At 45.4% G+C, this 20,980-nt stretch overlaps 1 protein-coding gene across 1 annotated transcript; it reads left to right on the forward strand.

Annotated features, from left to right (window-relative positions):
* The first annotated feature begins 604 nt into the window (after positions 1-604).
* On the forward strand, positions 605-19,844 carry WAS (WASP actin nucleation promoting factor). Its single transcript, XM_081845799.1, has 12 exons — positions 605-851; positions 2,905-3,045; positions 3,752-3,838; positions 4,699-4,795; positions 6,640-6,678; positions 8,498-8,548; positions 11,106-11,283; positions 11,758-11,800; positions 12,947-13,100; positions 14,372-14,757; positions 18,418-18,523; positions 19,268-19,844. Exons 1-12 carry the CDS (start codon positions 738-740, stop codon positions 19,318-19,320), a joined length of 1,449 nt encoding a protein of 482 aa, XP_081701925.1. The 5' UTR covers positions 605-737; the 3' UTR covers positions 19,321-19,844.
* The last annotated feature ends 1,136 nt before the right edge of the window (positions 19,845-20,980 follow it).

The raw sequence follows: 20,980 nt of genomic DNA on the forward strand, positions 1-20,980 counted from the left end.
CGAAAAAGAGAGAGAAGGAAATCATTTGATTTTTTAAATTATCATTGAGTAAATGCCTCTCTGGGACGCGGGTGGCGCTGTGGGTAAAACCTCAGTGCCTAGGACTTGCCGATCGTAAGGTCGGCAGTTCGAATCCCCGCAGCGGGGTGAGCTCCCGTCGTTCGGTCCCTGCTCCTGCCCACCTAGCAGTTCGAAAGCACCCCTAAGTGCAAGTAGATAAATAGGTACCGCTTTATAGCGGGAAGGTAAATGGCGTTTCTGTGTGCGGCGCTCGTGCCGGCTTGCCAGAGCAGCTTCGTCACGCTGGCCACGTGACCCGGAAGTGTCTTCGGACAGCGCTGGCTCCCAGCCTCTTAAGCGTGATGAGCGCGCAACCCTAGAGTCGGACACGACTGGCCCGTACGGGCAGGGGTACCTTTACCTTTACCTTTACCTTTACCTTTACCTTTACCTTTAAATGCTTCTCTAGTCTTTTGCTGGGCTGATGCACTAATGCACAGCTCTCAGGTGAAATCGTTTTGTCACATTTTGCCCACGTATCTGGGCTTCTGGGGCCCTCATCTGACTGGCCCTGTGGCTGGGCCTTGTCAGCCAGATGGGGAACCCAGCTCAGTGTGTGTGCATGCGTGTGACCCGGTGGTTTCTGAGCTTCCTGTTGAAAAGCCCTCGCAAGGCGGAAGTTCGCTCTGAGTGAGATCAGAAAGCGCAGAGCCCTGAGGCATCTTGACAAGGCCAGGATGAGCCGGAGGTCCAAGCCAGCAGCCCGGACGCAGCAGGAGAACGTGTCGTCCTCCCTCCTCGAGGACCATGAGAACCAGCAGGTCTTTGAACTGTTGGGCAGAAAGTGCACGGTAATTCTGTTATCATTTCACAGGGGCGGAAGGGCCTTGGAAGCAGAAGCCAGAACTTCCTGAGAGTCAAGGGGAGGGAGGAGGCTGCCACAAGGACAGCAGGTGGTTGTGGGCTGGGATTTAACGGCCACATTTGGGGGGGGGGATTCAAGTGGTACAATGCAGAGGACCCCTGGGTTTGGTTTGGAGCAGGCGGCCTGGGGCCAGTCCCTCTCAGCTTGACTTCCCTTTCTGCATTGGCTTGAGGATAAATGAGTAAATGCTAGAAAATTATGACAAACAGTAAGAGAGCAGTTAGGAAGTGGTGTGTGTGTGTGGGGGGGGTGTTAGGGGAGGGGTAGTACCTCGGGGGGGGGAGACCCCATCACCCCACAAATGCTTACTTCACAGTTTTAGTCTCTGGAACCAGCTCTGTTACAGGTGCCATGTAATACTCATTCCATATTTGTAAGAAATCAATATTTTAGTGTGGCAGCACCTACACTTCGGAACTTCCTGCCTCTTGATGCAGACTTAAATTGGTAACTGACCAGCATTGTTTTGAAAATAAGAAGATGCCCCGGTCGGGGTGGTTTGAAACCAGCAGATGGCAATGCTCTAGGCTTGGGATGCTCAACGAACCTGATTTCTCACGGCATCTTGAATCTCTTTCACCTTCTGTGTAGAAGAGACTGGAGGTATTGCTATGAAGCAATCGCTTGATTTGTAAAGTGAGAATGCCGCAGGTCGTAGTTTGTAGGCTGCCTTGTCTGCAGGAAATGGGGGAAGAAAACACACTTCCTCAAGAGGCCCAGTGTGGTGGTTTGGGCAGTGATGACACCCAGAAAGCCACATTGTGCAGTTAAACACGCCTTCAGAATAGACCCTTTCACCTGGTTCAAAAATTCTGGACCAAAATATGAAGGGGAATATCCGTATCCACAAACAGATATGTGGCCTGTTATGTACTGAGTTGAATAGGATCCAAAAGGCAGCAGTCTGGTTGGTCCTAGGACAATAGGATTCAGAATGCAGCAGTCTGATTGGTCCACAGGAGCCACCCAATCCAGCTCCAGGTGGAAGTGAATCCGCGACCTGATTGGCTTACAGGAGAATCCCGGAATTAGCCAATCACGTGGGGCCCATTGTGTAAATAATGTATATAAAGCAGACACTCTGGGGGAACTTCCATTCCTCCTCACCACTATGAGCTGAATAAAGAGCATGAAATCCACTCTCGACTCTGAGTATATTTCATGGCCTGTAGTGACAAGATAAAATATCACTTAATTTGAGATATGCATCATACAACACGCTCCTCCTAGCCACTCCAAGCTGGGGGGGGGCGGGGAGAGGTGTGATTTTTGCTCCTCCTTGGGCCTGCACCCTTGGCAGGGAACAACCTTCAAGGTACGTCCCTGGATGAGGCCGATGGGAAGTAGAGTCCCAAGGAAAGTTTCACAGGCATGGGCGTGGGCAAGTGGGGGCAGCTGCCTCCCCCTGAATCCTAAAAAAATATTTGAAAAGCATTAAAAATATTCAATTCGCTGAGGTTCTGCCCTCCCCCCCCCAAGTCTTCCCTGTGTAACATCCTCTTTTTGGGGGGGATTTCTACTCATGATCTCACCAAAAAAAAAAAAAAAAAAAGCTCAACAATGTTTGCCCCCCCCCCCCAAATCCTGGCTCTGCCTCTGTTCACAGGCCCCCATTTCATGGCTCCTCCGTGGTTTGAATCCAGATGAAACCTGCCCTTATATTGAAACAGGGGTCCTGGCCTCCTTGATTCCAAAATATAATACTTCCACAAAACACGACTTGGATCCTGGGAGAAGTTAATTTTAATAAGTTTGTTGTCTCCTTCTCCCATTCCTTCTCAAAGCCCTGCAACTGCACCGCTCACAGTGCCCTAAATCTGCTCCTGGTTTTACCCCCTGGTCTATGGTTCTCCATCTTTGCGTTAGGGATTTGGTGTGGTTTGTAGGAAATTGCAGGAGGCGTGAGACTCTTACAGTGCCTGGGCATGGCATCCTTGGCACAGGTAGATCATTAACATGCGTTTACTCTTTCCCGCTAGACCATGGTCACAACTGTGGCCCAACTCCTCCTGGCCTTGCCTCAAGGCAGCAGAAGCTGGTCCAAGCAAGGCTGTGGGGTCCTGTGCTTCGTGAAGGATAACCCCAGACGTTCGTATTTCATGCGCTTCTATGATTTGAAGGTACCAATTCCCTGGCTCCATTGTGACCTTGCCTTTCATCCTGTCACCCTTCCAGGTGTGAGCACCAGGAGCTCATTCATGAGAATGATGTCAAGTCCGCAGAGCCTCTCCTCTTCCTGGGGGGGAGGTGTTGTGAGTGGGAACCGCTGCCCGCATTTGCAGGGGGCGTAACTAAGCCCTGTACATCACTGAGTCCTGTGCCCACATCATGCCCACCAGCCAGCCAACATGGCTGGGTGGGGGCACGGTTTAGCCGTATTTGAATGACTGCAGGCACACGGACTCTCCGTTAATGTTCCTGGCTTCCTCGGATCACCTGCCCTTCCTCCCTTTAGGTTTTTGCTTGGTTTCTTGACCTTGCTATGGACTTTTTGGTTGGTCACCTTGGTTGTCCAAGGGGCCTGGTTGGCCAGGAGTCAAAGAAGACCAGGGGACACATTTGATTCAGTTTTTATTTAAAGGCCAACCTACTGTACCTAATTCACACCTTCTGGAATAAGATGCCAATCAAACTATAGCTAGCCTTCCAAATTCACACTTATTTGAATTTGTCAATACAGTTCTCCAGCCTGGTAATGTATACAAAAATGCACATACTGGGGTCAAGGAGGCATAAAAATGCATATATCGGTGGAAATAATGTACAGAAATGCATCATATTAAGGGGAATTGCTTTCTCTGCCCCTTCTCTGCTCCTTTGTTTCAGGACAGGAAGATGACCTGGGAGCAGGAATTGTGCAGCCAGCTGGTCTACTTGGCTCCCACCTCTTATTTCCACACCTTTTCAGGAGATGTGAGTATTGACTCATAGAATCATAGAATTGTAGAGTTGGAAGGGACCCTGAGGGTCATCCAGCCCAACCCCCTGCAATGCAGGAATCTCAACTAGATCATACATGACAGGTGACCATCCAATCTCTGTTTAAAAGCCTCCAAGGAAGGAGAGACCACCCTCTTCTCTTGTGAGTCTCTTCTACCATCCAACAGCTCTTACTGTCAGAAAGTTCTTCCTGATGTTTAGTCAGAATCTCCTTTCTTGAGGCCATTGGCTCAGGTCCTAACCTCCAGAGCAGGAGGAAGCATGTGAGAGCTCTTTAGATTGTTGAAAATGTGGCTATGTGAATATGTGCATATATGTGTAGGCAGTGCTTTTTTTATTCAAAAATGTTTAGGGGTACTTTCATTTTGACTCAAGGAAATCACCATTTTATAGTTCAAATCAGGGGAAATAAATACAGTGAATGGACAAAAGTACAAAGATTCACAAAAAGGCTGCAGAGAAGTAGCACAAGCACATCAGGAAAAAAAATAAAACAAGCATTTTTAGTCACACATTCTACTGTGTTGTACGCAAGAAAAGTTAGCATGTGGAGATGAAAGCATTTTCTGCTTTGTTGTTAAAGTCACAATATAATTTCAAATGTACATCTATTGTTGTTGTTTTTTAACTAAGCCTTCAAAATATAAAAGTTATTCAATTATATTTTAATAGATAAGTAAAATGTAAACTTGGGGAAACTCCAGCTCCCTTTCTCGGATGTTCATTGAGCTGTGTGACAATTTTGTTGAAGGAGCTGGAGTCATATAGGGTTGTTCCCATGGGAACGGCCATGGTCCCATACCCCAGAGGTTTTGACTTGGGATTGCTTTCAGGAGTGCAACGTGGGGCTCAACTTTGCCGATGAGAATGAGGCATACAATTTTCAACAAATGGTGGAAGAGAAGATTCAGAAGAGGAACCAGAGAATGGGTAGGTGTCATGCCTCTTTCAAAATGGCGGCTGTAAGAAAATATGTCTGCAGGGTTTGCAACTGAGGGACAAATCATACCTTAAAACAAATGGATAAAAAGTGGCTGCTTTTTCTGATGCAAAGCAGTGTGGGGAAGGGCACTTCTTTGAGCAAAAAAAGTGGTGTCTTAACCCTTTCCCTGCCAGCCATTTTCCCATGCTAAATTGACACCAAATCCCCTGTAAAATTACATGTAAAACAACAATAAACATTCAGATAAATGTTTCTGAATATGTTAACAAAGTTGTGTCAGTGTGTATATACCAAGAGGGATGCCAACTTTTTATAGGATTTGGGATTTGTTGGCAGGAGCCGCAGGGTCATGGGTGAAGAAGAGAGAATGCATTGAGAGCCAGTGTGGTGTAGTGGTTCAGAGCGATAGACTCGTAATCTGGTGAACTGGGTTTGTGTCTCCGCTCCTCCACATGCAGCTGCTGGGTGACCTTGGGCTAGTCACACTTCTCTGAAGTCTCTCAACCCCACTCACCTCACAGAGTGTTTGTTGTGGGGGAGGAAGGGAAAGAAGATTGTTAGCTGCTTTGAGACTCCTTCGGGTAGTGATAAAGCGGGATATCAAATCCGAACTCTTCTTCAGGCTGGTGTACGACTGAGCTAAACAGGTGGGGGACATGAATAAGAGACATGCTAGCATGCAGCGTTTAGGCGTTTCATCCCCTGAACTCTAGTCTAGACATGGAATGCAAACTTGTTTCCCCAACCATGAGGGCTAGGAATAGAAACTCAATTAATTTCTCAATAATTCAACATTTTCACAAAGTAACAAATTCCACCCACGTGGAGCTGAAGAGTGAGCAACTCTCTCTCTATATATATACAGTGGTACCTCAGTTTAAAAACTTAATCTGTTTTGGAAGTTCATTCTGAAACTGAAACCATTCTTAAACCGAGGCGCGCTTTCCCTAATGAGGCCTCCTGCCACCGGTGCCCTTCCACTGTTCAGATTCTGTTCTTAGACCAAGGTAAAGTTCTCAAACCAGGACACTATTTCTGGTTTTGCAGAGTTTGTAAACCAAATTGTTCTTAAACCGGACTGTTTTTAAACCGAGGTAAAGGTAAAGGGACCCCTGACCATTAGGTCCAATTGTGGCCAACTCTGGGGTTGCGGCACTCATCTCGCTTTACTGGCCGAGGGAGCCGGCGTACAGCTTCCGGGTCATGTGGCAAGCATGACTAAGCCGCTTCTGGCGAACCAGAGCAGTGCACAGAAACACCATTTACCTTCCTGCCAGAAGGTATTAACCCTAACCCTAACCCTAACCCTAACCCTAACCCTAACCCTAACCCTAACCCTAACCCTAACCCTAACCCTAACCCTATTTATCTACTTGTACTTTGATGTGCTTTTGGACTGCTAGGTTGGCAGGAGCAGGGACTAACCCTAACCCTAACCCTAACCCTAACCCTAACCCTAACCCTAACCCTAACCCTAACCCTAACCCTAACCCTAACCCTAACCCTAACCCTATTTATCTACTTGTACTTTGATGTGCTTTTGGACTGCTAGGTTGGCAGGAGCAGGGACTGAGCAACGGGAGCTCACTCCGTTGCGGGGATTCGAACCGCCGACCTTCTGATCGGCAAGTCCTAGGCTCTGTGGTTTAACCCACAGCGCCCCCCGCATCGTACCACTGTGTATATATATATACTGATATGAGTGAGTGGTTCCTACAGCACAATGAACCCCTCTGCTGACCAAGACTCCATCTAAGAGGGGCCAGATTCTTCCACTGAAGCATGGCAGAAACCCTTGTCTCCTCTTCATAAATCTCTTCCTGTTTTATAGATAGACAGCCACCGCCACCTCCACCTCCAGTCAATGAAGGTATGTATCTGCCCTGCTCACATATCCCTATGCTATTTTGTGTATGGTCGGAGCAGGGGCAATGGTACTTTTTCTGTCAAGGACTATATTCCTTTCAGAATAATCTGTCAGTGGGTGCATGCCAGCTGTGGTTGAGTCCAAAACCAGAGCCAGAAGCAGACACGCCCCCCCTCTCATTCTTTATCTCTTTCTACCACACACTTTTCTCCCTCTCTTTATCATACCTCCTTTTCTCTCCCCCCCTATTTTCCCCTCCCCTGTAGTTTGCCAGAGGAGGGGTAGATTGTTCTTACCAGAAGCCTCACTTAACACTTAGGAAGCTTTTAAAATAAGACTGGGGGCCACAAGTTACTCGCACCTGAGCTGAGCTATTAAGTGCAGGGCGAAAGCCCTTGATAATCATAATTTGTCAAGAAGGATTTGAAACCTGCGGGATCAGAGATTCTTAGAGGACTGGAGTAATTATTTGAATTATTTGAAAAGCAATTGTGATAAACAGATTACGCTAGTAGGACTGCAAGAAGTTCTGTAAGGAGGACTTTGTGAAATATTGCAAGGAAGACTTTGAAAATAATTATTAGTTAAGGACAATTAAAAGTAATAGAGAAATTAAGAAATGCAGAACAAGTGATAAAGAACAGAAAATCTTCGGAGGTTGTTGACGGAAGTCTAAAATACTGTGTAAGATAAGAAGTTATGTTAAATGATTGTTGGAACATATATGTTAAAAAAATTATAGATAGATAGATTAGATAGATAGATAGATAGATTGATGATAGATATAGATGATAGATAGATAGATTGATAGATAAATGATAGATAGATGATAGAATGATATAGATAGATAGATAGATAGATAGATAGATAGATAGATAGATAGATAGATAGATATAGATGATAGATAGATAGATTGATAGATAAATGATAGATAGATGATAGAATGATATAGATAGATAGATAGATAGATAGATAGATAGATAGATAGATAGATTGATTGATAGATAAATGATAGATAGATGATAGAATGATATAGATAGATAGATAGATAGATAGATAGATTGATAGATAAATGATAGATAGATGATAGAATGATATAGATAGATAGATAGATAGATAGATAGATAGATAGATAGATAGATGATAGATAGAGATAGATAATCATAATTTGTCAGTAAACTGTGCTGGTTGAGGGCTCACCCCAGTTGCCAGAGAGGAAGTATTGCTGTAAGTACAACTGAATCCTGAATTATTGCTTTAGAGTTGCGCTGCCATATTTCAAAATGTGAAAATCCGGACAGAAAAGCTTTTTAAAGTTTTGCATCTAGACATTTGCATTTCTGCCTGGACATGGTTACCGACTGCCATATCCCACCTATGGCATTCCGGACATATGGCATTCCTACTTTAGAGCCTGTGGATAGCAGTGCTGTCTTCAAGAGGTTCTCAGCAGCTTCCACAGGGAATTCTCCTTGAGCTGCTGATGGTGAGCTGTCACTAGGGATGTCAGAGAATTCCACTGGAAACACAAGCGGGAGTGAAAATTGCCAAAATCCACATGCTTGTCTGAGGCGAGGAAAGGAAATCTTCAAATGCTGCCTAAATAATTACAGTATTTTCTGCATTGTTTTGATGTTTCCTTTTCATTGAAATAATCAGGTATATAATTCCATCAGTTTTGTCCATAGCCGATAGCAAGACCAACAATGTAGGTTCTATCACAAGCTGAACTGCAGTAGAATAGAAACAGTGTTGATTGTGACAAACACAGGACAGGACTGCCTCTTTACATCCTGATCACTACTCTTTTTGCATCTGTTAGACAGAAGACCAGCTCTCCCCCAGCCGCCATCTTCTGGGATTGACTCAAATGGTAAGCAGCTTGCAGAAACTCTGTTTGCGTCCTATTTATTCATTTATTTAATGTGTACCCATATCCACAACTACAAGTTCGCAGGTCAGCTAACAAATGCAACATGAAAACAGAGAATACAGCAATAAAATCAGAAACTTTCAGTAAAAGAAGCATCCAAAATGAACTCTCGGTACAAGAGCCATAAAAAATAATTTCAATCCTTTAAAAAAAATTCCAAAAGATATACAAGATCACTAAAATGATATTTTGTAATAGAGGCAACATCCTGTGCTGGGCCACTGTGAATTTTCACTATTCTCTGCAACCATCAGATGTCAAGGAAATAAAAAACTTTCTGACTTTTAGAAGACATCTGAAGGCAGCCCTGTATCGGGAAATTTTTTTATGTCTGATGTTTTACAATTTTTTATATATGCTGTAAGCTGCCCAGAGTAGCTGGGGAAACCCAGCCGGGTGGGTGGGGTATAAATAATAAAACTATGGGTATTATTATTATTATTATTAACCAGTTGTAGGGTTGCAGGTGGCAGTAGTGCATTGGATTTAAAACTAAAAGGTCACCTATCATTGCCAAATCAGAGCATCCTTACTGGACGCCCCTGTCCATGGTGCTGTACCACTTGCTGAAGAGTACATCTCTCCATCACATCCTTGGGCTTATGGGAGCCCACCCACTATACTTTTCAAGGTGACCAAGATAAAATAAGGTAGAATTTTCTTCTTTAGCTGCTTGTTCCAGTACCAGCAACTCCATATACTGTCATTATGTTGGTCTGGGGAGGAGAGGATGGGCTTGGTCAGTTTTCTTTAAAGGGGAAGGTGTGTGCTTTTGCACAAGCAAAATAGGGGCAGCCTGCCTTATCTATTTGTTTAAAGTATATTTATAATAATAATAATAATTTTATTATTTATACCGTGCCCATCTGGCTGAGTTTTCCCAGCCACTCTGGGTGGCTTACAGCACATAAAAAATTGCAAAACATTAGACATTAAAAATTTCCTGATACAGGGTTGCCCAAGGCAGTTTCAGTCCCATGGTGAGGTCTGAATCCCAATTGGAAGAGATTCAAATAGTCTGCATCCTCTAGGCGTGCCTAGAGTTGTTCAGTGACCACCTGCTCAACCACCTTGCCCAAAAATGGAAGATTTGAGACTGGGTGACATTTGGCTATATTGGCCGGGTCCAAAGATTTTTTTTAAGAAGTGGTTTAAGAACCATATCTTTCAGTGGGTCTGGAAAGGCTCCCCCACAGAGGGAAGCATTCACCATCCTGCGGAGCCCATTGCCCAGCCCTTCCCGGCTCACTTTTATGAGCCAGGGTGGGAAGGATCAAGGAGACAGGTGGTCAGTTTCACTCATCCAAGCAGCCTGTCCACATCCTCGGAGATAACAGATTGGAATTGATCCCATGCAACTCGACTAGACAGGACTCTAGCACTCGTCTGCCCCAGCCCCGCTCCCGTGGTGGGGTCTACCTCTTTCCAAATCTGCACTCAGAAAACTGGGTCTTCCAAAAAGGATGTCTGGTGCAAACTAATGACTTCCTAAAAATCACTGCAACCCCCCCCCCCCCCCTATGACCTGGGTTGCTGTGCTTAAGAGGAACCTGGTGGACAAGCAGAGCCAAGAACAGGCCTATCTGCTTCATCCAACGAAGTCTTTGTTACACATGCCAGGTTTAGTCCTTCATCCACAATCAAGTTGTGGATGACAGAGGTCTTGTGAATCACTGACCTGGCATTTCACAGCAGCACATTAAGGTCACTTGGGTCTCCCTTGTTGATTCCAGCATCCTTCTGGTCAAGACCAAACCTGGAGGCAGGGATAGTCTTCAAACAACGACTAAGCCTGCCTCCTCGGTAATGACATAGTCTGGTCCCATAACTCCTCCTCGTTCCCGTGATCACTGAGATCAGGTGTCCCAGTGCCCTTCTGTTGACTGGGACCCACTCCCAGGTAGTCCTGGGATGTGTTATACAAACTATACAATAAACCAATAAAACAGTAGAAACTAATAATAAAAAAATGCAGTTATACTAAAATTAAACTAATCCCCAGACCCAACTAAACATTTATCCCACCCCCAACAGAGCAAAAAACAAACACACCCAACAAGAACCAAAATTTAAAATGCCATAGATTAAAAACTATTTTAAAACATTTAAAAGCATTTTCAACAGTTGCCCCAACCCCAGACTTTATTCCCGTGAGTTTGGGCTCCAGCAGGGCAATGTCCCTCCAGCCTCCCAGGAGTCTCTTACGCTGAGCAGGGTGAGTCTGGGCCCTGTCCCCCTAGGCCAGGTGGAAAGCGTCTTGCAGGGAGCAGTCTTCAGCACTCACAGCAGGGCAATATTTATCCAGCTCTTTAGCTGAAAAAGTTCCCAGTGACTTGGGTTTTTACCCACACATACAGTCAAACAATGCTAGTGAATAAAGAGATGAAACATAGAAAGGAAAACAGTGTATGAGATGGCAGGCAACACAGGGAGTGTTGTAGAGGGAGGTCTGATTGATAGGTTTTTGCTTCCTCACCCCATCTTACGTTCCCCAAAGGACGTGGCGTGCAGCCAAACTCTCCTCCAGCATCTCTGCCTCTGGCAACTGTTGACATCCAGAATCCAGACATCACATTTTCCCGCTACCGTGGACTTCCTGTTCCTACTGCAGTGGAGAAAAAGAAGGGGAAGAAAAAAATTTCAAAGGCTGACATTGGTGCTCCAAGTGGGTTCAAGTGAGTGCTTGTGGAAGTTATGCAGACCTCTCAAAGACTGGGATCTGGGGAAAGTAGGAAATCTTCAAATTTCAAATGACATAACAGAAAGGATTCCTTGACTTCAGTTTCTTTTTCTGAAGTTTTCATATCAGGTTTTTTGTTTTGTTTTGTTTTGCCCTTGAAACTCTTGTTTCTTCACTTGCATATGGAAATTTTCTATGAAACACAGCTTGAGAACTACTTGAGAACTACTTCCGTAGCATAGTGTGTGTAACCCTAACCCACAGCAGAGAACTGCCATGCTATGCTTTGCACATGCGCAGGTGCTGCCTCGTACGGAAATGTGGTGGAAACATAACTAGGATGCAAAGAAGTCACTTGCTGCAGATGGAAGGAAGAGAGGGGAAGTCGAAGAGGTCTGGAAGCCTTCATGTGGACGCATTGCGATGCAAGGCCTTCACTCATTGAATGTCTTCTGTGATTCCTTTCCAGGCATATCCAGCACATTGGATGGGATCCCAACAGTGGATTTGACGTATGTAGCCATGGTGATTCATCAATAGACTTGAAAGAGAGAGTCTCAGTGGGGGGAAATTATCCTGAGGTCTCACATGTGTATGAGACGAGACTTTTGAGTTACTGAAGTCCAGCAAACTCTGTGTTTATACATAGAATCATAGAATTGTAGCGTTGGAAGGGACTCTGCAATGCATGACCTGCTTATTTACATCATACCTGACTGAAAACATGAGGCCCTTTCTCTCAAGGTTTGCTTGTATATTCCAATTATAAGGTGTTGTCAGAGCTAGTTGCTGTGCCAAAAAGTTTAGACTGGAGCCAAGAGGAAGCAATGCTGTTCTTTAGGAAGAGCAGGTGGTTTTCTAGATGCTCTTTTCATTGAACAGCTTTGATTCAGAAGCTTCTATAGGGATATCACCTGGCCTGCTCTCACCTCTCAGCTGGTACGGCTAGTCTTCTTCCTGTATTTGGCTGGAGGTGGGTGATAAGGCACAGCCTAAATAGCTACAGGAAGGATGGGGGACCCTCCAGTTGTTGCTGGACTCTAACTCCCTTCAGCCCTAGCCCACAGGACCAGTGGTCAGAAGTACAGTGGTACCTCGAGTTACAAACGCCTCAGATTACAAACGCTTCAGGTTACAAACTCTGCTAATCTGGAAGAGTTACCTCAAGTTGAGAACTTTGCCCCAGGATGAGAACGCCTCTAGTTAAGAACAGTTTCAGGTTAAGAACGCACCTCCAGAACGAATTAAGTTTGTAACTAGAGGTACCACTGTAATGCTTAAAGATAGTTGAAGTTTTGAGATTGATTTGACTATGAAGAAGGTTTAAGGTGATGGTAGGTTAGGCAGAGGTTAGGACTGTATAATCGTTTTAACCACACCAGCTACCTCATTCTATGCTGGAAGTCAAGTCCTATCAGTTGTAACCCGATGACCATCGTGACTTGAGCATTGGCTCAAGAAGATGGGCACTGAACAGACATGGCAACACATTCTTTCTCTTTCTTTCTTTCTTTCTTTCTTTCTTTCTTTCTTTCTTTCTTTCTTTTTTTCTTTCTTTCTTTCTCTCTCTCTCTCTCTCTCTCTCTCTCTCTCTCTCTCTCTCACACACACACACACACACACACACACACACACATTTGTCTATGTTTTTATTTCAGGTGAATAATTTAGATCCCGATTTGAAGACATTCTTCTCCCAGGCGGGAATCAGTGAGGCTCAACTGACTGATGTTGAGACTTCAAAGATTATCTATGACTTCATTGAAGGCCAAGGGGGGCTGGAGGCTGTGAAGGAAGAGCTGAGACGACAGGGTGAGCTGCTGGAATGGGAGGGTCTCAGACCTCGGGTGTCATTGGCAGCCTCTCTAAGACTGGACCAGTGAATGGCTCCAGATCCTGGTCTCTAACTAATACTACACCGACTATTAGAAGGCCTATCCATGCTGAACGCTTTGTTTGAGCTTGGATGTACTGATTGGAGTAATAACTTCTGGAGCAGTAGCCATGTTAGTCTGTTGCAGTAAGAACAACAAAGATCCTTGTGTCACCTCAAATGGTTACCGATTTATGACAGCATAAATGTTTGTGGAGTAGTAGCGGGTGGCGCTTTGGGCTTGCCGATCAGAAGGTCGGCGGTTCGAATCCCCGCGATGGGGTGAGCTCCCCTTACTTAGTCCCAGCTCCTGCCAACCTAGCAGTTTGAAAGCACGTCAAAGAGCAAGTAGATAAATAGGTACCGCTCCAGCAGGAAGGTAAACGATGCTTTGGTGCACTGCTCTGGTTCGCCAGAAGCGGCTTCGTCATGCTGGCCACATGACCCGGAAGCTGTATGCCGGCTCCCTCAGCCAGTAAAGTGAGATGAGCGCCGCAACCCCAGAATCATCCGCGACTGGACCTAACAGTCAGGGGTCCCTTTACCTTTACGCTTTAGAGTCTACTTACAAGATGTGTGGATTGTAATCCACAATTGGCATTGGCATGCAGGGGTGTGTCCATGCGTATACATTTATCTTTCACCATTGAGGGGTGGAATTTTGGTCTGTGTGTTCATCGGTATGCTGATGACCTTCACATCTATCTCTCCTTTTCATCTTCAGCTGGTGGGGTGGTGCATGTTCTGAATCAGAGCCTGGGTGCAATTATGGACTGAATGAAGGCCAATAAAGGGAAACTCAATCCAGACAAGATGGAGCTCTTGTTAGTGGGCGGCCCTTCTGACTGGATGACCGCATGTTCTTGATGGGGCTGCAGTCTCTCTGAAGTCTGTAGTTTTGTGATTCTCCTGGATCTTTTTCTGTCATGTGAGGGCCACAGTCGCCTGGAGTGCTTTCTACCAGTATACCACTATTTGCCAGGGGTAACCTAGCTTCCGTAGGCTATGCTCTACTAGAGCTATGCTCTGGTAACCTCCCAGCACCTGGTATTCAGAGAGAGACAATAATCCTTATTGTTCTTACTGATCTAATCGTGATCAGCACAATAAGCCATCTATCAAAGTATTTTTGCTCGTTCTAGAATACATGGATAGTTCTCTACTAAAGCTGCCCACTGGGATTTTAGTGTTGATATTTGTCTCATTTCAGGTCCAAGTCACCCTCCACCCCCACCCCCAAATCGTTCTGGCCCTGGACATAGCCGAAGTGGTCCTCTACCACCCATCCCACCTGTATCAAACAGGGGAGCTGTCCCTTCACCTCCACAGCCCTCTCGAGGACAGCCCAGCCCTCAGTGGGGACCTCCTCCACCAGTCTCTCGGCCGGGAGCAGCTCGTCCCCCACCACCTCCAGCTGGGTCAGCCCCACCGCCACCCCCACCGCCACCACCCCCACCACCCCCTCCTGCATTCCCAAGTTCTTCCCCATGTCCCCCTCCCCCTCTTCCCTCTGGAGGGCTTAGCTCACCTGCTGTTGCCTCCACCGGACGAGGCGCATTACTGGATCAGATACGCCAAGGAATACAACTCAATAAGGTGAGACACGGTGGAGAGCGTCAGAGGGTGGTTCGTGCTTAGTGTGTTAAGTATGATTTCTCATATATGATTTCCCTGGTTGGATTGGCTAGAGCAGGCGTGTCCAACAGGTAGCTCATGACCCACTGGTAGATCACTGGACGTCTGTGGTAGATCACCAGTAGATCCCCGAAGAAGCTCAACAACTTTGACCTGAACCCCCCAAAACAGGACTTTCCTTCCAAAAAAACCCAAAAAACTCAACATCTTTGCCCTGCACCCCCAAAATGGAGGTAGATCACTGCCAGTTTTTAACTCTGTGAGTAGATCTCTTGGGAGTTGGCCACCCCTGGGCTAGAGAATTACTTAAGAACCAGATGTGGCAGGAGGATAGCAAAGTTATGGCAATGTGTGATAATGGAAGAAAGAAATATGATGTCAGACTTAACTGTTCTCATTACATTAAGGCCTAGTTCTCCAGTTCTCTGCCACTTCAGACTGCAGGTGGGGAATCACATGATGGAATACTCCCCAATTGGGGGGGGACATCTATATATTAGAGAGGGTTCCCACTTGTTGGTACATATGTACACATGTGGTGGGAATGTCTTTGTGCATCAACATTCTGGGTGGGGTGATGTTTAAGGAAATTAACTCCAACACTGAACAGTGGGCTCAACCTGCCTTGCAGTTATCACTGTTAAACCTATATATAGGTTTAGATTTAGAATTGAAACACAAAGGATTGCTGGGTCATTTACTGGAAGCAGCATGGACCATCATAGCTTGCAACTAGGGATTACCATGGAGTGATATTTGACCTGTGGTATTAGATGTCAGGGGTTCAGGAGCAGAGGCAAAGCAGAGTGAGCAAATGGAAAGTGAGGAGGAGGAGTACGAAGGGGGAGCAGGCAGTGACAGTGGGCAGAGTCAATCCACAAGCCTCTCTAGCGAATCGGAGGACTCACAGAAGGGAGCACCGATGGCCAGAGCGAGGGGGGTTCCAGGGGGGAAGCCCCAGGAGGGAGGGGCCAGCGGGGAGTCCCTGAGCAGCAGTTGGAAATCAGGACCAGCTTCTCCACCAGAGCGCAGTGGGGAGGGGGAGTCCCAGGAGTCGGGACCAGTGTTCTCATCTCCAGCGGGAGGAGAGGAGTCAGGCTTGGCAACGCCCACATCAGGGAGCGGGGAAACGGTCAGAAGGAAAGTTACCGGCTGGGCGTGCGCGCCAAGTTCAAATGTACAGGAGAGCGGCACAGCAGGGAGTCCTGACAGGGAGCCAGGTCCTAAAGCCCGCCGAAAGGAAGGGCGAGACTCAGGGGGGTCAGCGTCAGAGGAATCCAGGAAGGAGGTAAGATCAGAGGGCAGAAGGACCCAGAGGAGGAAAGAACAGCGTAGGAGGTGGAGCAAGGCTAGAATCTTAAACTGGTGTGGGTTCAGCAGCGAGTCAGAGGGAACTTAGCCGGTCTAGCGTCAAGACGTGGGTCTGCGCGCCCAGAGCTTGGAAATGGAAACTAAACTTCAATAAAGACTTTTGTATATGACATCCACTGGGCGCTGGTCCTCTGTGAGCTGGGACCTAGCGGCAGGCCTGACATTAGAGAGTATGAAGACAGGAGTGCCTGGCGTGCTCTGGTCCATGGGGTCAAGAAGAGTCAGACACGACTAAACGACTAAACAACAACAACAACAACAATTAGAGAGTATAGCAGACGGCTGCTTTAGAAAAAATTAGAAGTTTAGAAAAAAAAAAGTTTAGAAAAGTTTAGGGTTGCCCCTCGCCAGAAATAGAAGGGCCCTTTTGAAACAATTAACTTTGCTAGTGTAGTAGAACACGGTTGCCAACTGCCATCATCAAATGTTTCCTTTTGGACATTATATTTTTTGCTACTTTTTGATATTTTTATGCACCTAAAAGGAGGGAAAAGAGAAATGGACTAATATATGTATTTTTAAGAAGTGCTGCTGTGCTAAATTCTGAGACAATGTGTTTTCATTTTGCTAGGCACCTATTTTTCACTTACTGGCAATTTGCCTTAATTGTCTTTATGCTTATGTACACATATATATAATATTGTGATGGCATTATACTCTCTCTCTCTTTGCTTTTGTTTTTGCTTTGCTTTACCCTTTTAAACATCTCTTTTTTAAATAAAAATTATTCAAATCACATTAGTTCCAGATTATACAGCCAAATTTTAAATTTTGTTAAGGTTACCCATACATCAAGCTCGGCACGAGTCCAAAATTCCGGATAGCTCCAGGCATCACATATTTTACTGCTTTAAATTAGACAGTTCTATCCAGTTCGATCCGGATAGTCCTTTATTACTTTCTTTCTCATCTTGTTGTTATCATATATTCCTTTCTTTGCGATCTCTGATGGTTCTCACAAGCAGACTGGAAACTGGCGTCTCTGTGTGGGTTTTGTACTCTTCAAAAACTCTCTCTCTCAGGGACAGCCTCTGTTCGTCTCTTCCATAAACAAAGTTAACCTTTGGTCTGTCCTTTATTTTTCCTCAGGCTAGTCAGATATATCAAACAAATCAGGGGGCTCTGTCAGGTCAAACTTGCATTCCAACACTCCTTCTCTTTCGAACGATCCTGATTCTCCTCCTCCCTGTCCTTCTTTCTCCGGCAAGCCTGTCTTGGTGAGACGCCATTTTTTAACTGCGTCATAAAAAAAATTCTCTTCCTCACCGTTCACCAGTCTTCTCTTCTGTTGTAATCCATCCCCACACAGTTCTTAAAATCCTGCTTATGATTGATACAAACGCGACGATCTTATTTCTTTCTGGGGTGAAGGGTTATTAATATCACATCGTGCAAAGAAAAAAAAGGTTTTTTCCTCCCCCCCCTCGTTCCAAACATACAGTCTCCTAGTGGTGATTCATCAGAAGATTTACTTATCCGTCCGTCACTCCTGGTCACAGAGATCCATTAATCAGCAGCCTTATCTCGAGCTTTACTTTATGTATGTGCTTCAGCTTCCTTTCCAATTGTATATTTCCAATTATAATTCCAAGCTGAAGCAACCAGCATGCGCTAATTGGAATCGGCGTCAGGAAGAGCTGACTTCACCGAGGGCTCGTGCCAAGTGTTCGGCATCCCCATCTCTCGGATCAGGGGGTGCATTGTGAACACCGCTGGCAAGACAGGGTCCCCCACATCCTGGGGGGGGGGAGGGAAGGCTGCATACTTCCCATAGCAGCCCCTTAATTACCTCGTATGGGTCAGAGAGATGTTATTGCCGGCCATCTTCCAACGCGCCACCTGGTGGCCCCCACCCTTTTAAACATCTCAATAGAAAGTTTAAGGCAAATAAAACTAAAAATAAATATTTCCTACTAGTGTGACAGGGAGAAAACTAGGCCAGAACCCTTCTCTCTATTACTTAGAATTTTATGTGGAAGGAAGCGTTATCTCTGGAAGAACATTCAGTGGTATAAGCCCCCCTGTAATTTAAAGTGGTATAGCCCGGACATGGTCAATTGCGTTTGTGCAAACTAGTCTTAAATATTTGCCTGCTACCACTGTCCACTGGATTGTGACAGTTGTATCTGTTTTGAGGAAGAGCAGCGTGAACAAAGACAGCTTTGTGTGGTTGAAAGGTCTGTGTGGGTTCTAAGGGCCGTCAACACTCGAAGCCCTAATGACACCACCTGCAATCCTTTTACCTTTTAGACCCCTGATGTGCTGGAACCGCCATCGCCTGCACAGAGCTCTGAAGGCCTGGTAGGAGCTCTTATGCATGTGATGCAGAAGAGGAGCAAGGTCATTCATTCCTCAGGTGAATTTTGTTGCATCTGATACATCTCATCCTTTGAACTGCGTGCTTACAAACAGAAACTTAACAAACTGTCTAAAGTTTTGTGCTTGACTGGAAAGGACAAAGCTAAGATCTGAGACAGAGCCAGTGGCATTTTGCAAGGGGTGAAATCTTGATTCCTGCACTGGTATTGTATCTAGTATTAAACAGGTACAGTGGTACCTTTGGTTGTGAACGGGATCCGTTCTGGAGCCCTGTTCGCAACATGAGCAGAGCACAACCCGCGTCTGCGCATGCCGCAATTCGCCGCTTCTGCGCATGCGCGTGATGTCATTTTGAGCATCCGCGCATGCGGCAAAACCCGGAAGTAACCCTTTCCAGTACTTCCGGGTCACTGCGGGACACAACCTGAAAACGCTCAACCTGAAGCAAACGCAACATGAGGTATGACTGTAAATGCAAAGGGTTCTGTCCAATGCCACTGTTACTCAGAGGAGAACCATTGAAATCAATAGAGATTACTAACTTTAGTCCACTCATTTATTATTTTTAAAAATGGGTCTACTCTGAGTAGGACTAGCACTGAATACAACTCCAAGGGAGAAGCGTAGGCTGGAATAACTTGTAAGTATGGGGAGGTGGTTTGGGTGAATGAATGGGATGACCATTCATTCCTGTATGGAAAAAGAGGTGTAGGTTCCCTTTATAAGTGCCATTTGGGAAAGCCTCCTCTCACATTGTTGCTTTGTTCTACTGTACCCACAGATGACGATGAAGACAATGGTGATGATGAAGAGGATGACGAGTGGGATGACTGAGTCCAGAAGGACGCAAAGCCCGGTCCTTCTGACAATCTGTTGCTGTCTGAATTGCTGTGGGCATTTAATCAGACTGCTACTCTGTTATGGTCCCCCTCACAATCTGTGCAGAAATCCAGTAGGTGCAAGGGCAGCTCCGCTTTAGTCCCTGCAGTGACAGGTCATTATTTTCCCATTCCTCCTCTCCAGCATCACTTAGGCTAAAGAATAATTCCCATTCTGTGCACCTGCAAGCCTTTGACAGTCTTAGAAAGTTCGGCTGTAATCCTCCCTCTTTCAAACCCTCGGTCTTGACAATACCACTTCTAATCTCCTCTAACTTTCTAAGAGCCATATTATCTTTCATCCAGCCCCTTCATCCTCCTTTCTTTCTCCTCAATGTATAATCTTGTGTGTCTTTAAGAAGTGGTTCCCCCTTTGAGGCCAATGTGCAGGTATGAAGATTACAGGAATGTAAGCAAAACCTCTGTCTTATAAAATAACCAGTGTATTGTTAACACACATAAAAATCCTAGTTGACTGAATTATTTGCACGCCTTTCGGAGGAATGTTTTCCCTTGCTTTAGTTTTACCTTTGGGTAGGGGTGGCCGGGATGCAGTCTCCAAACTTTAAGACAGGTATACTCTACCTATTTACTTTGAAATTTGGTTGTTTTGATAGAGGGGATGCAAATCCAGATTTGACTTCAATGAATCCTTATTCTTTTATTTACGGTATTATAGATATATATTGGAAACTAAAATATTTTCAGTGGCTTGGATCCTAATTTGCTTTTCTCTCCGCACAAGGGGGGGCGGGGCGTGATTTCTGCCAAATGGTCTGCAACGCCCCACATCATATCTTACTCCATTCCCAGTGGTCCCCCACTGGACGCAGAAGGTTGTGAAAGAAAAGGGAGGTGGGAAAGTCCAGTTCCGTGAACTCTGTTCTATTCCAGGGAAGGAAAATTGGCTTGGATCTTAATGTGCCTGTTGGACAGAACAAAACGAAAACAAAAAAATGTCTGGAAGACCACAGATAAATAGCTTGTGCCACTTACCTTTGAATGGAATTAATATTGTAGTAACTAGAGACTTTTCAAGTGAGTAGCTCTACACAGGAAATCTTAGCTTCACCTTTGGTGTTTTGACATTGTGCAGAAGAAACTGGGCAGCTTGGAGAACAGACACAGGATCTTTTCCTTTGAGGGTGCCTTCCGGAGGCCACGGATTCAAGCACATACCAGAACTTTGAGTTTGCATAATTAAAGTGGATTAAACAGCTCTGTCACCATAGTCCAACAAATCCACTGGGGGGGGGGGGAATAAGTCTTTTTGTGGTTCAGAAAGTGATAGTGAAATGCATAGAAACATGTGGGATGAACATATGACTAATGGGCAGATGTATAAACTTTCTGTAAATGAATCCAGATGAATGCTCAATAATGATAGGATATAATCAAGCTTTATGCAAGTAAATACAGATAAATGTTCAATAAACAGGTGGTCTGAAGGGGCACTGAGCCTCAGCCTCCTGTACTTTTCACCTTCTGAGGTCAAACACACTTTTTTCTATTCCTGATTCATTATTCTCATATTTAGAGGGTTGCTAGTGAAACATAAAAGTAGTACATTGTGCTGTGGTGGCAACAGGGTGGGAAAATGCTGTCTGGTAGTATAT

This window comes from Podarcis erhardii, assembly GCF_964252035.2.
Source record: "Podarcis erhardii genome assembly, chromosome: 17".
In the NCBI taxonomy this organism is placed as follows: domain Eukaryota; kingdom Metazoa; phylum Chordata; class Lepidosauria; order Squamata; family Lacertidae; genus Podarcis; species Podarcis erhardii.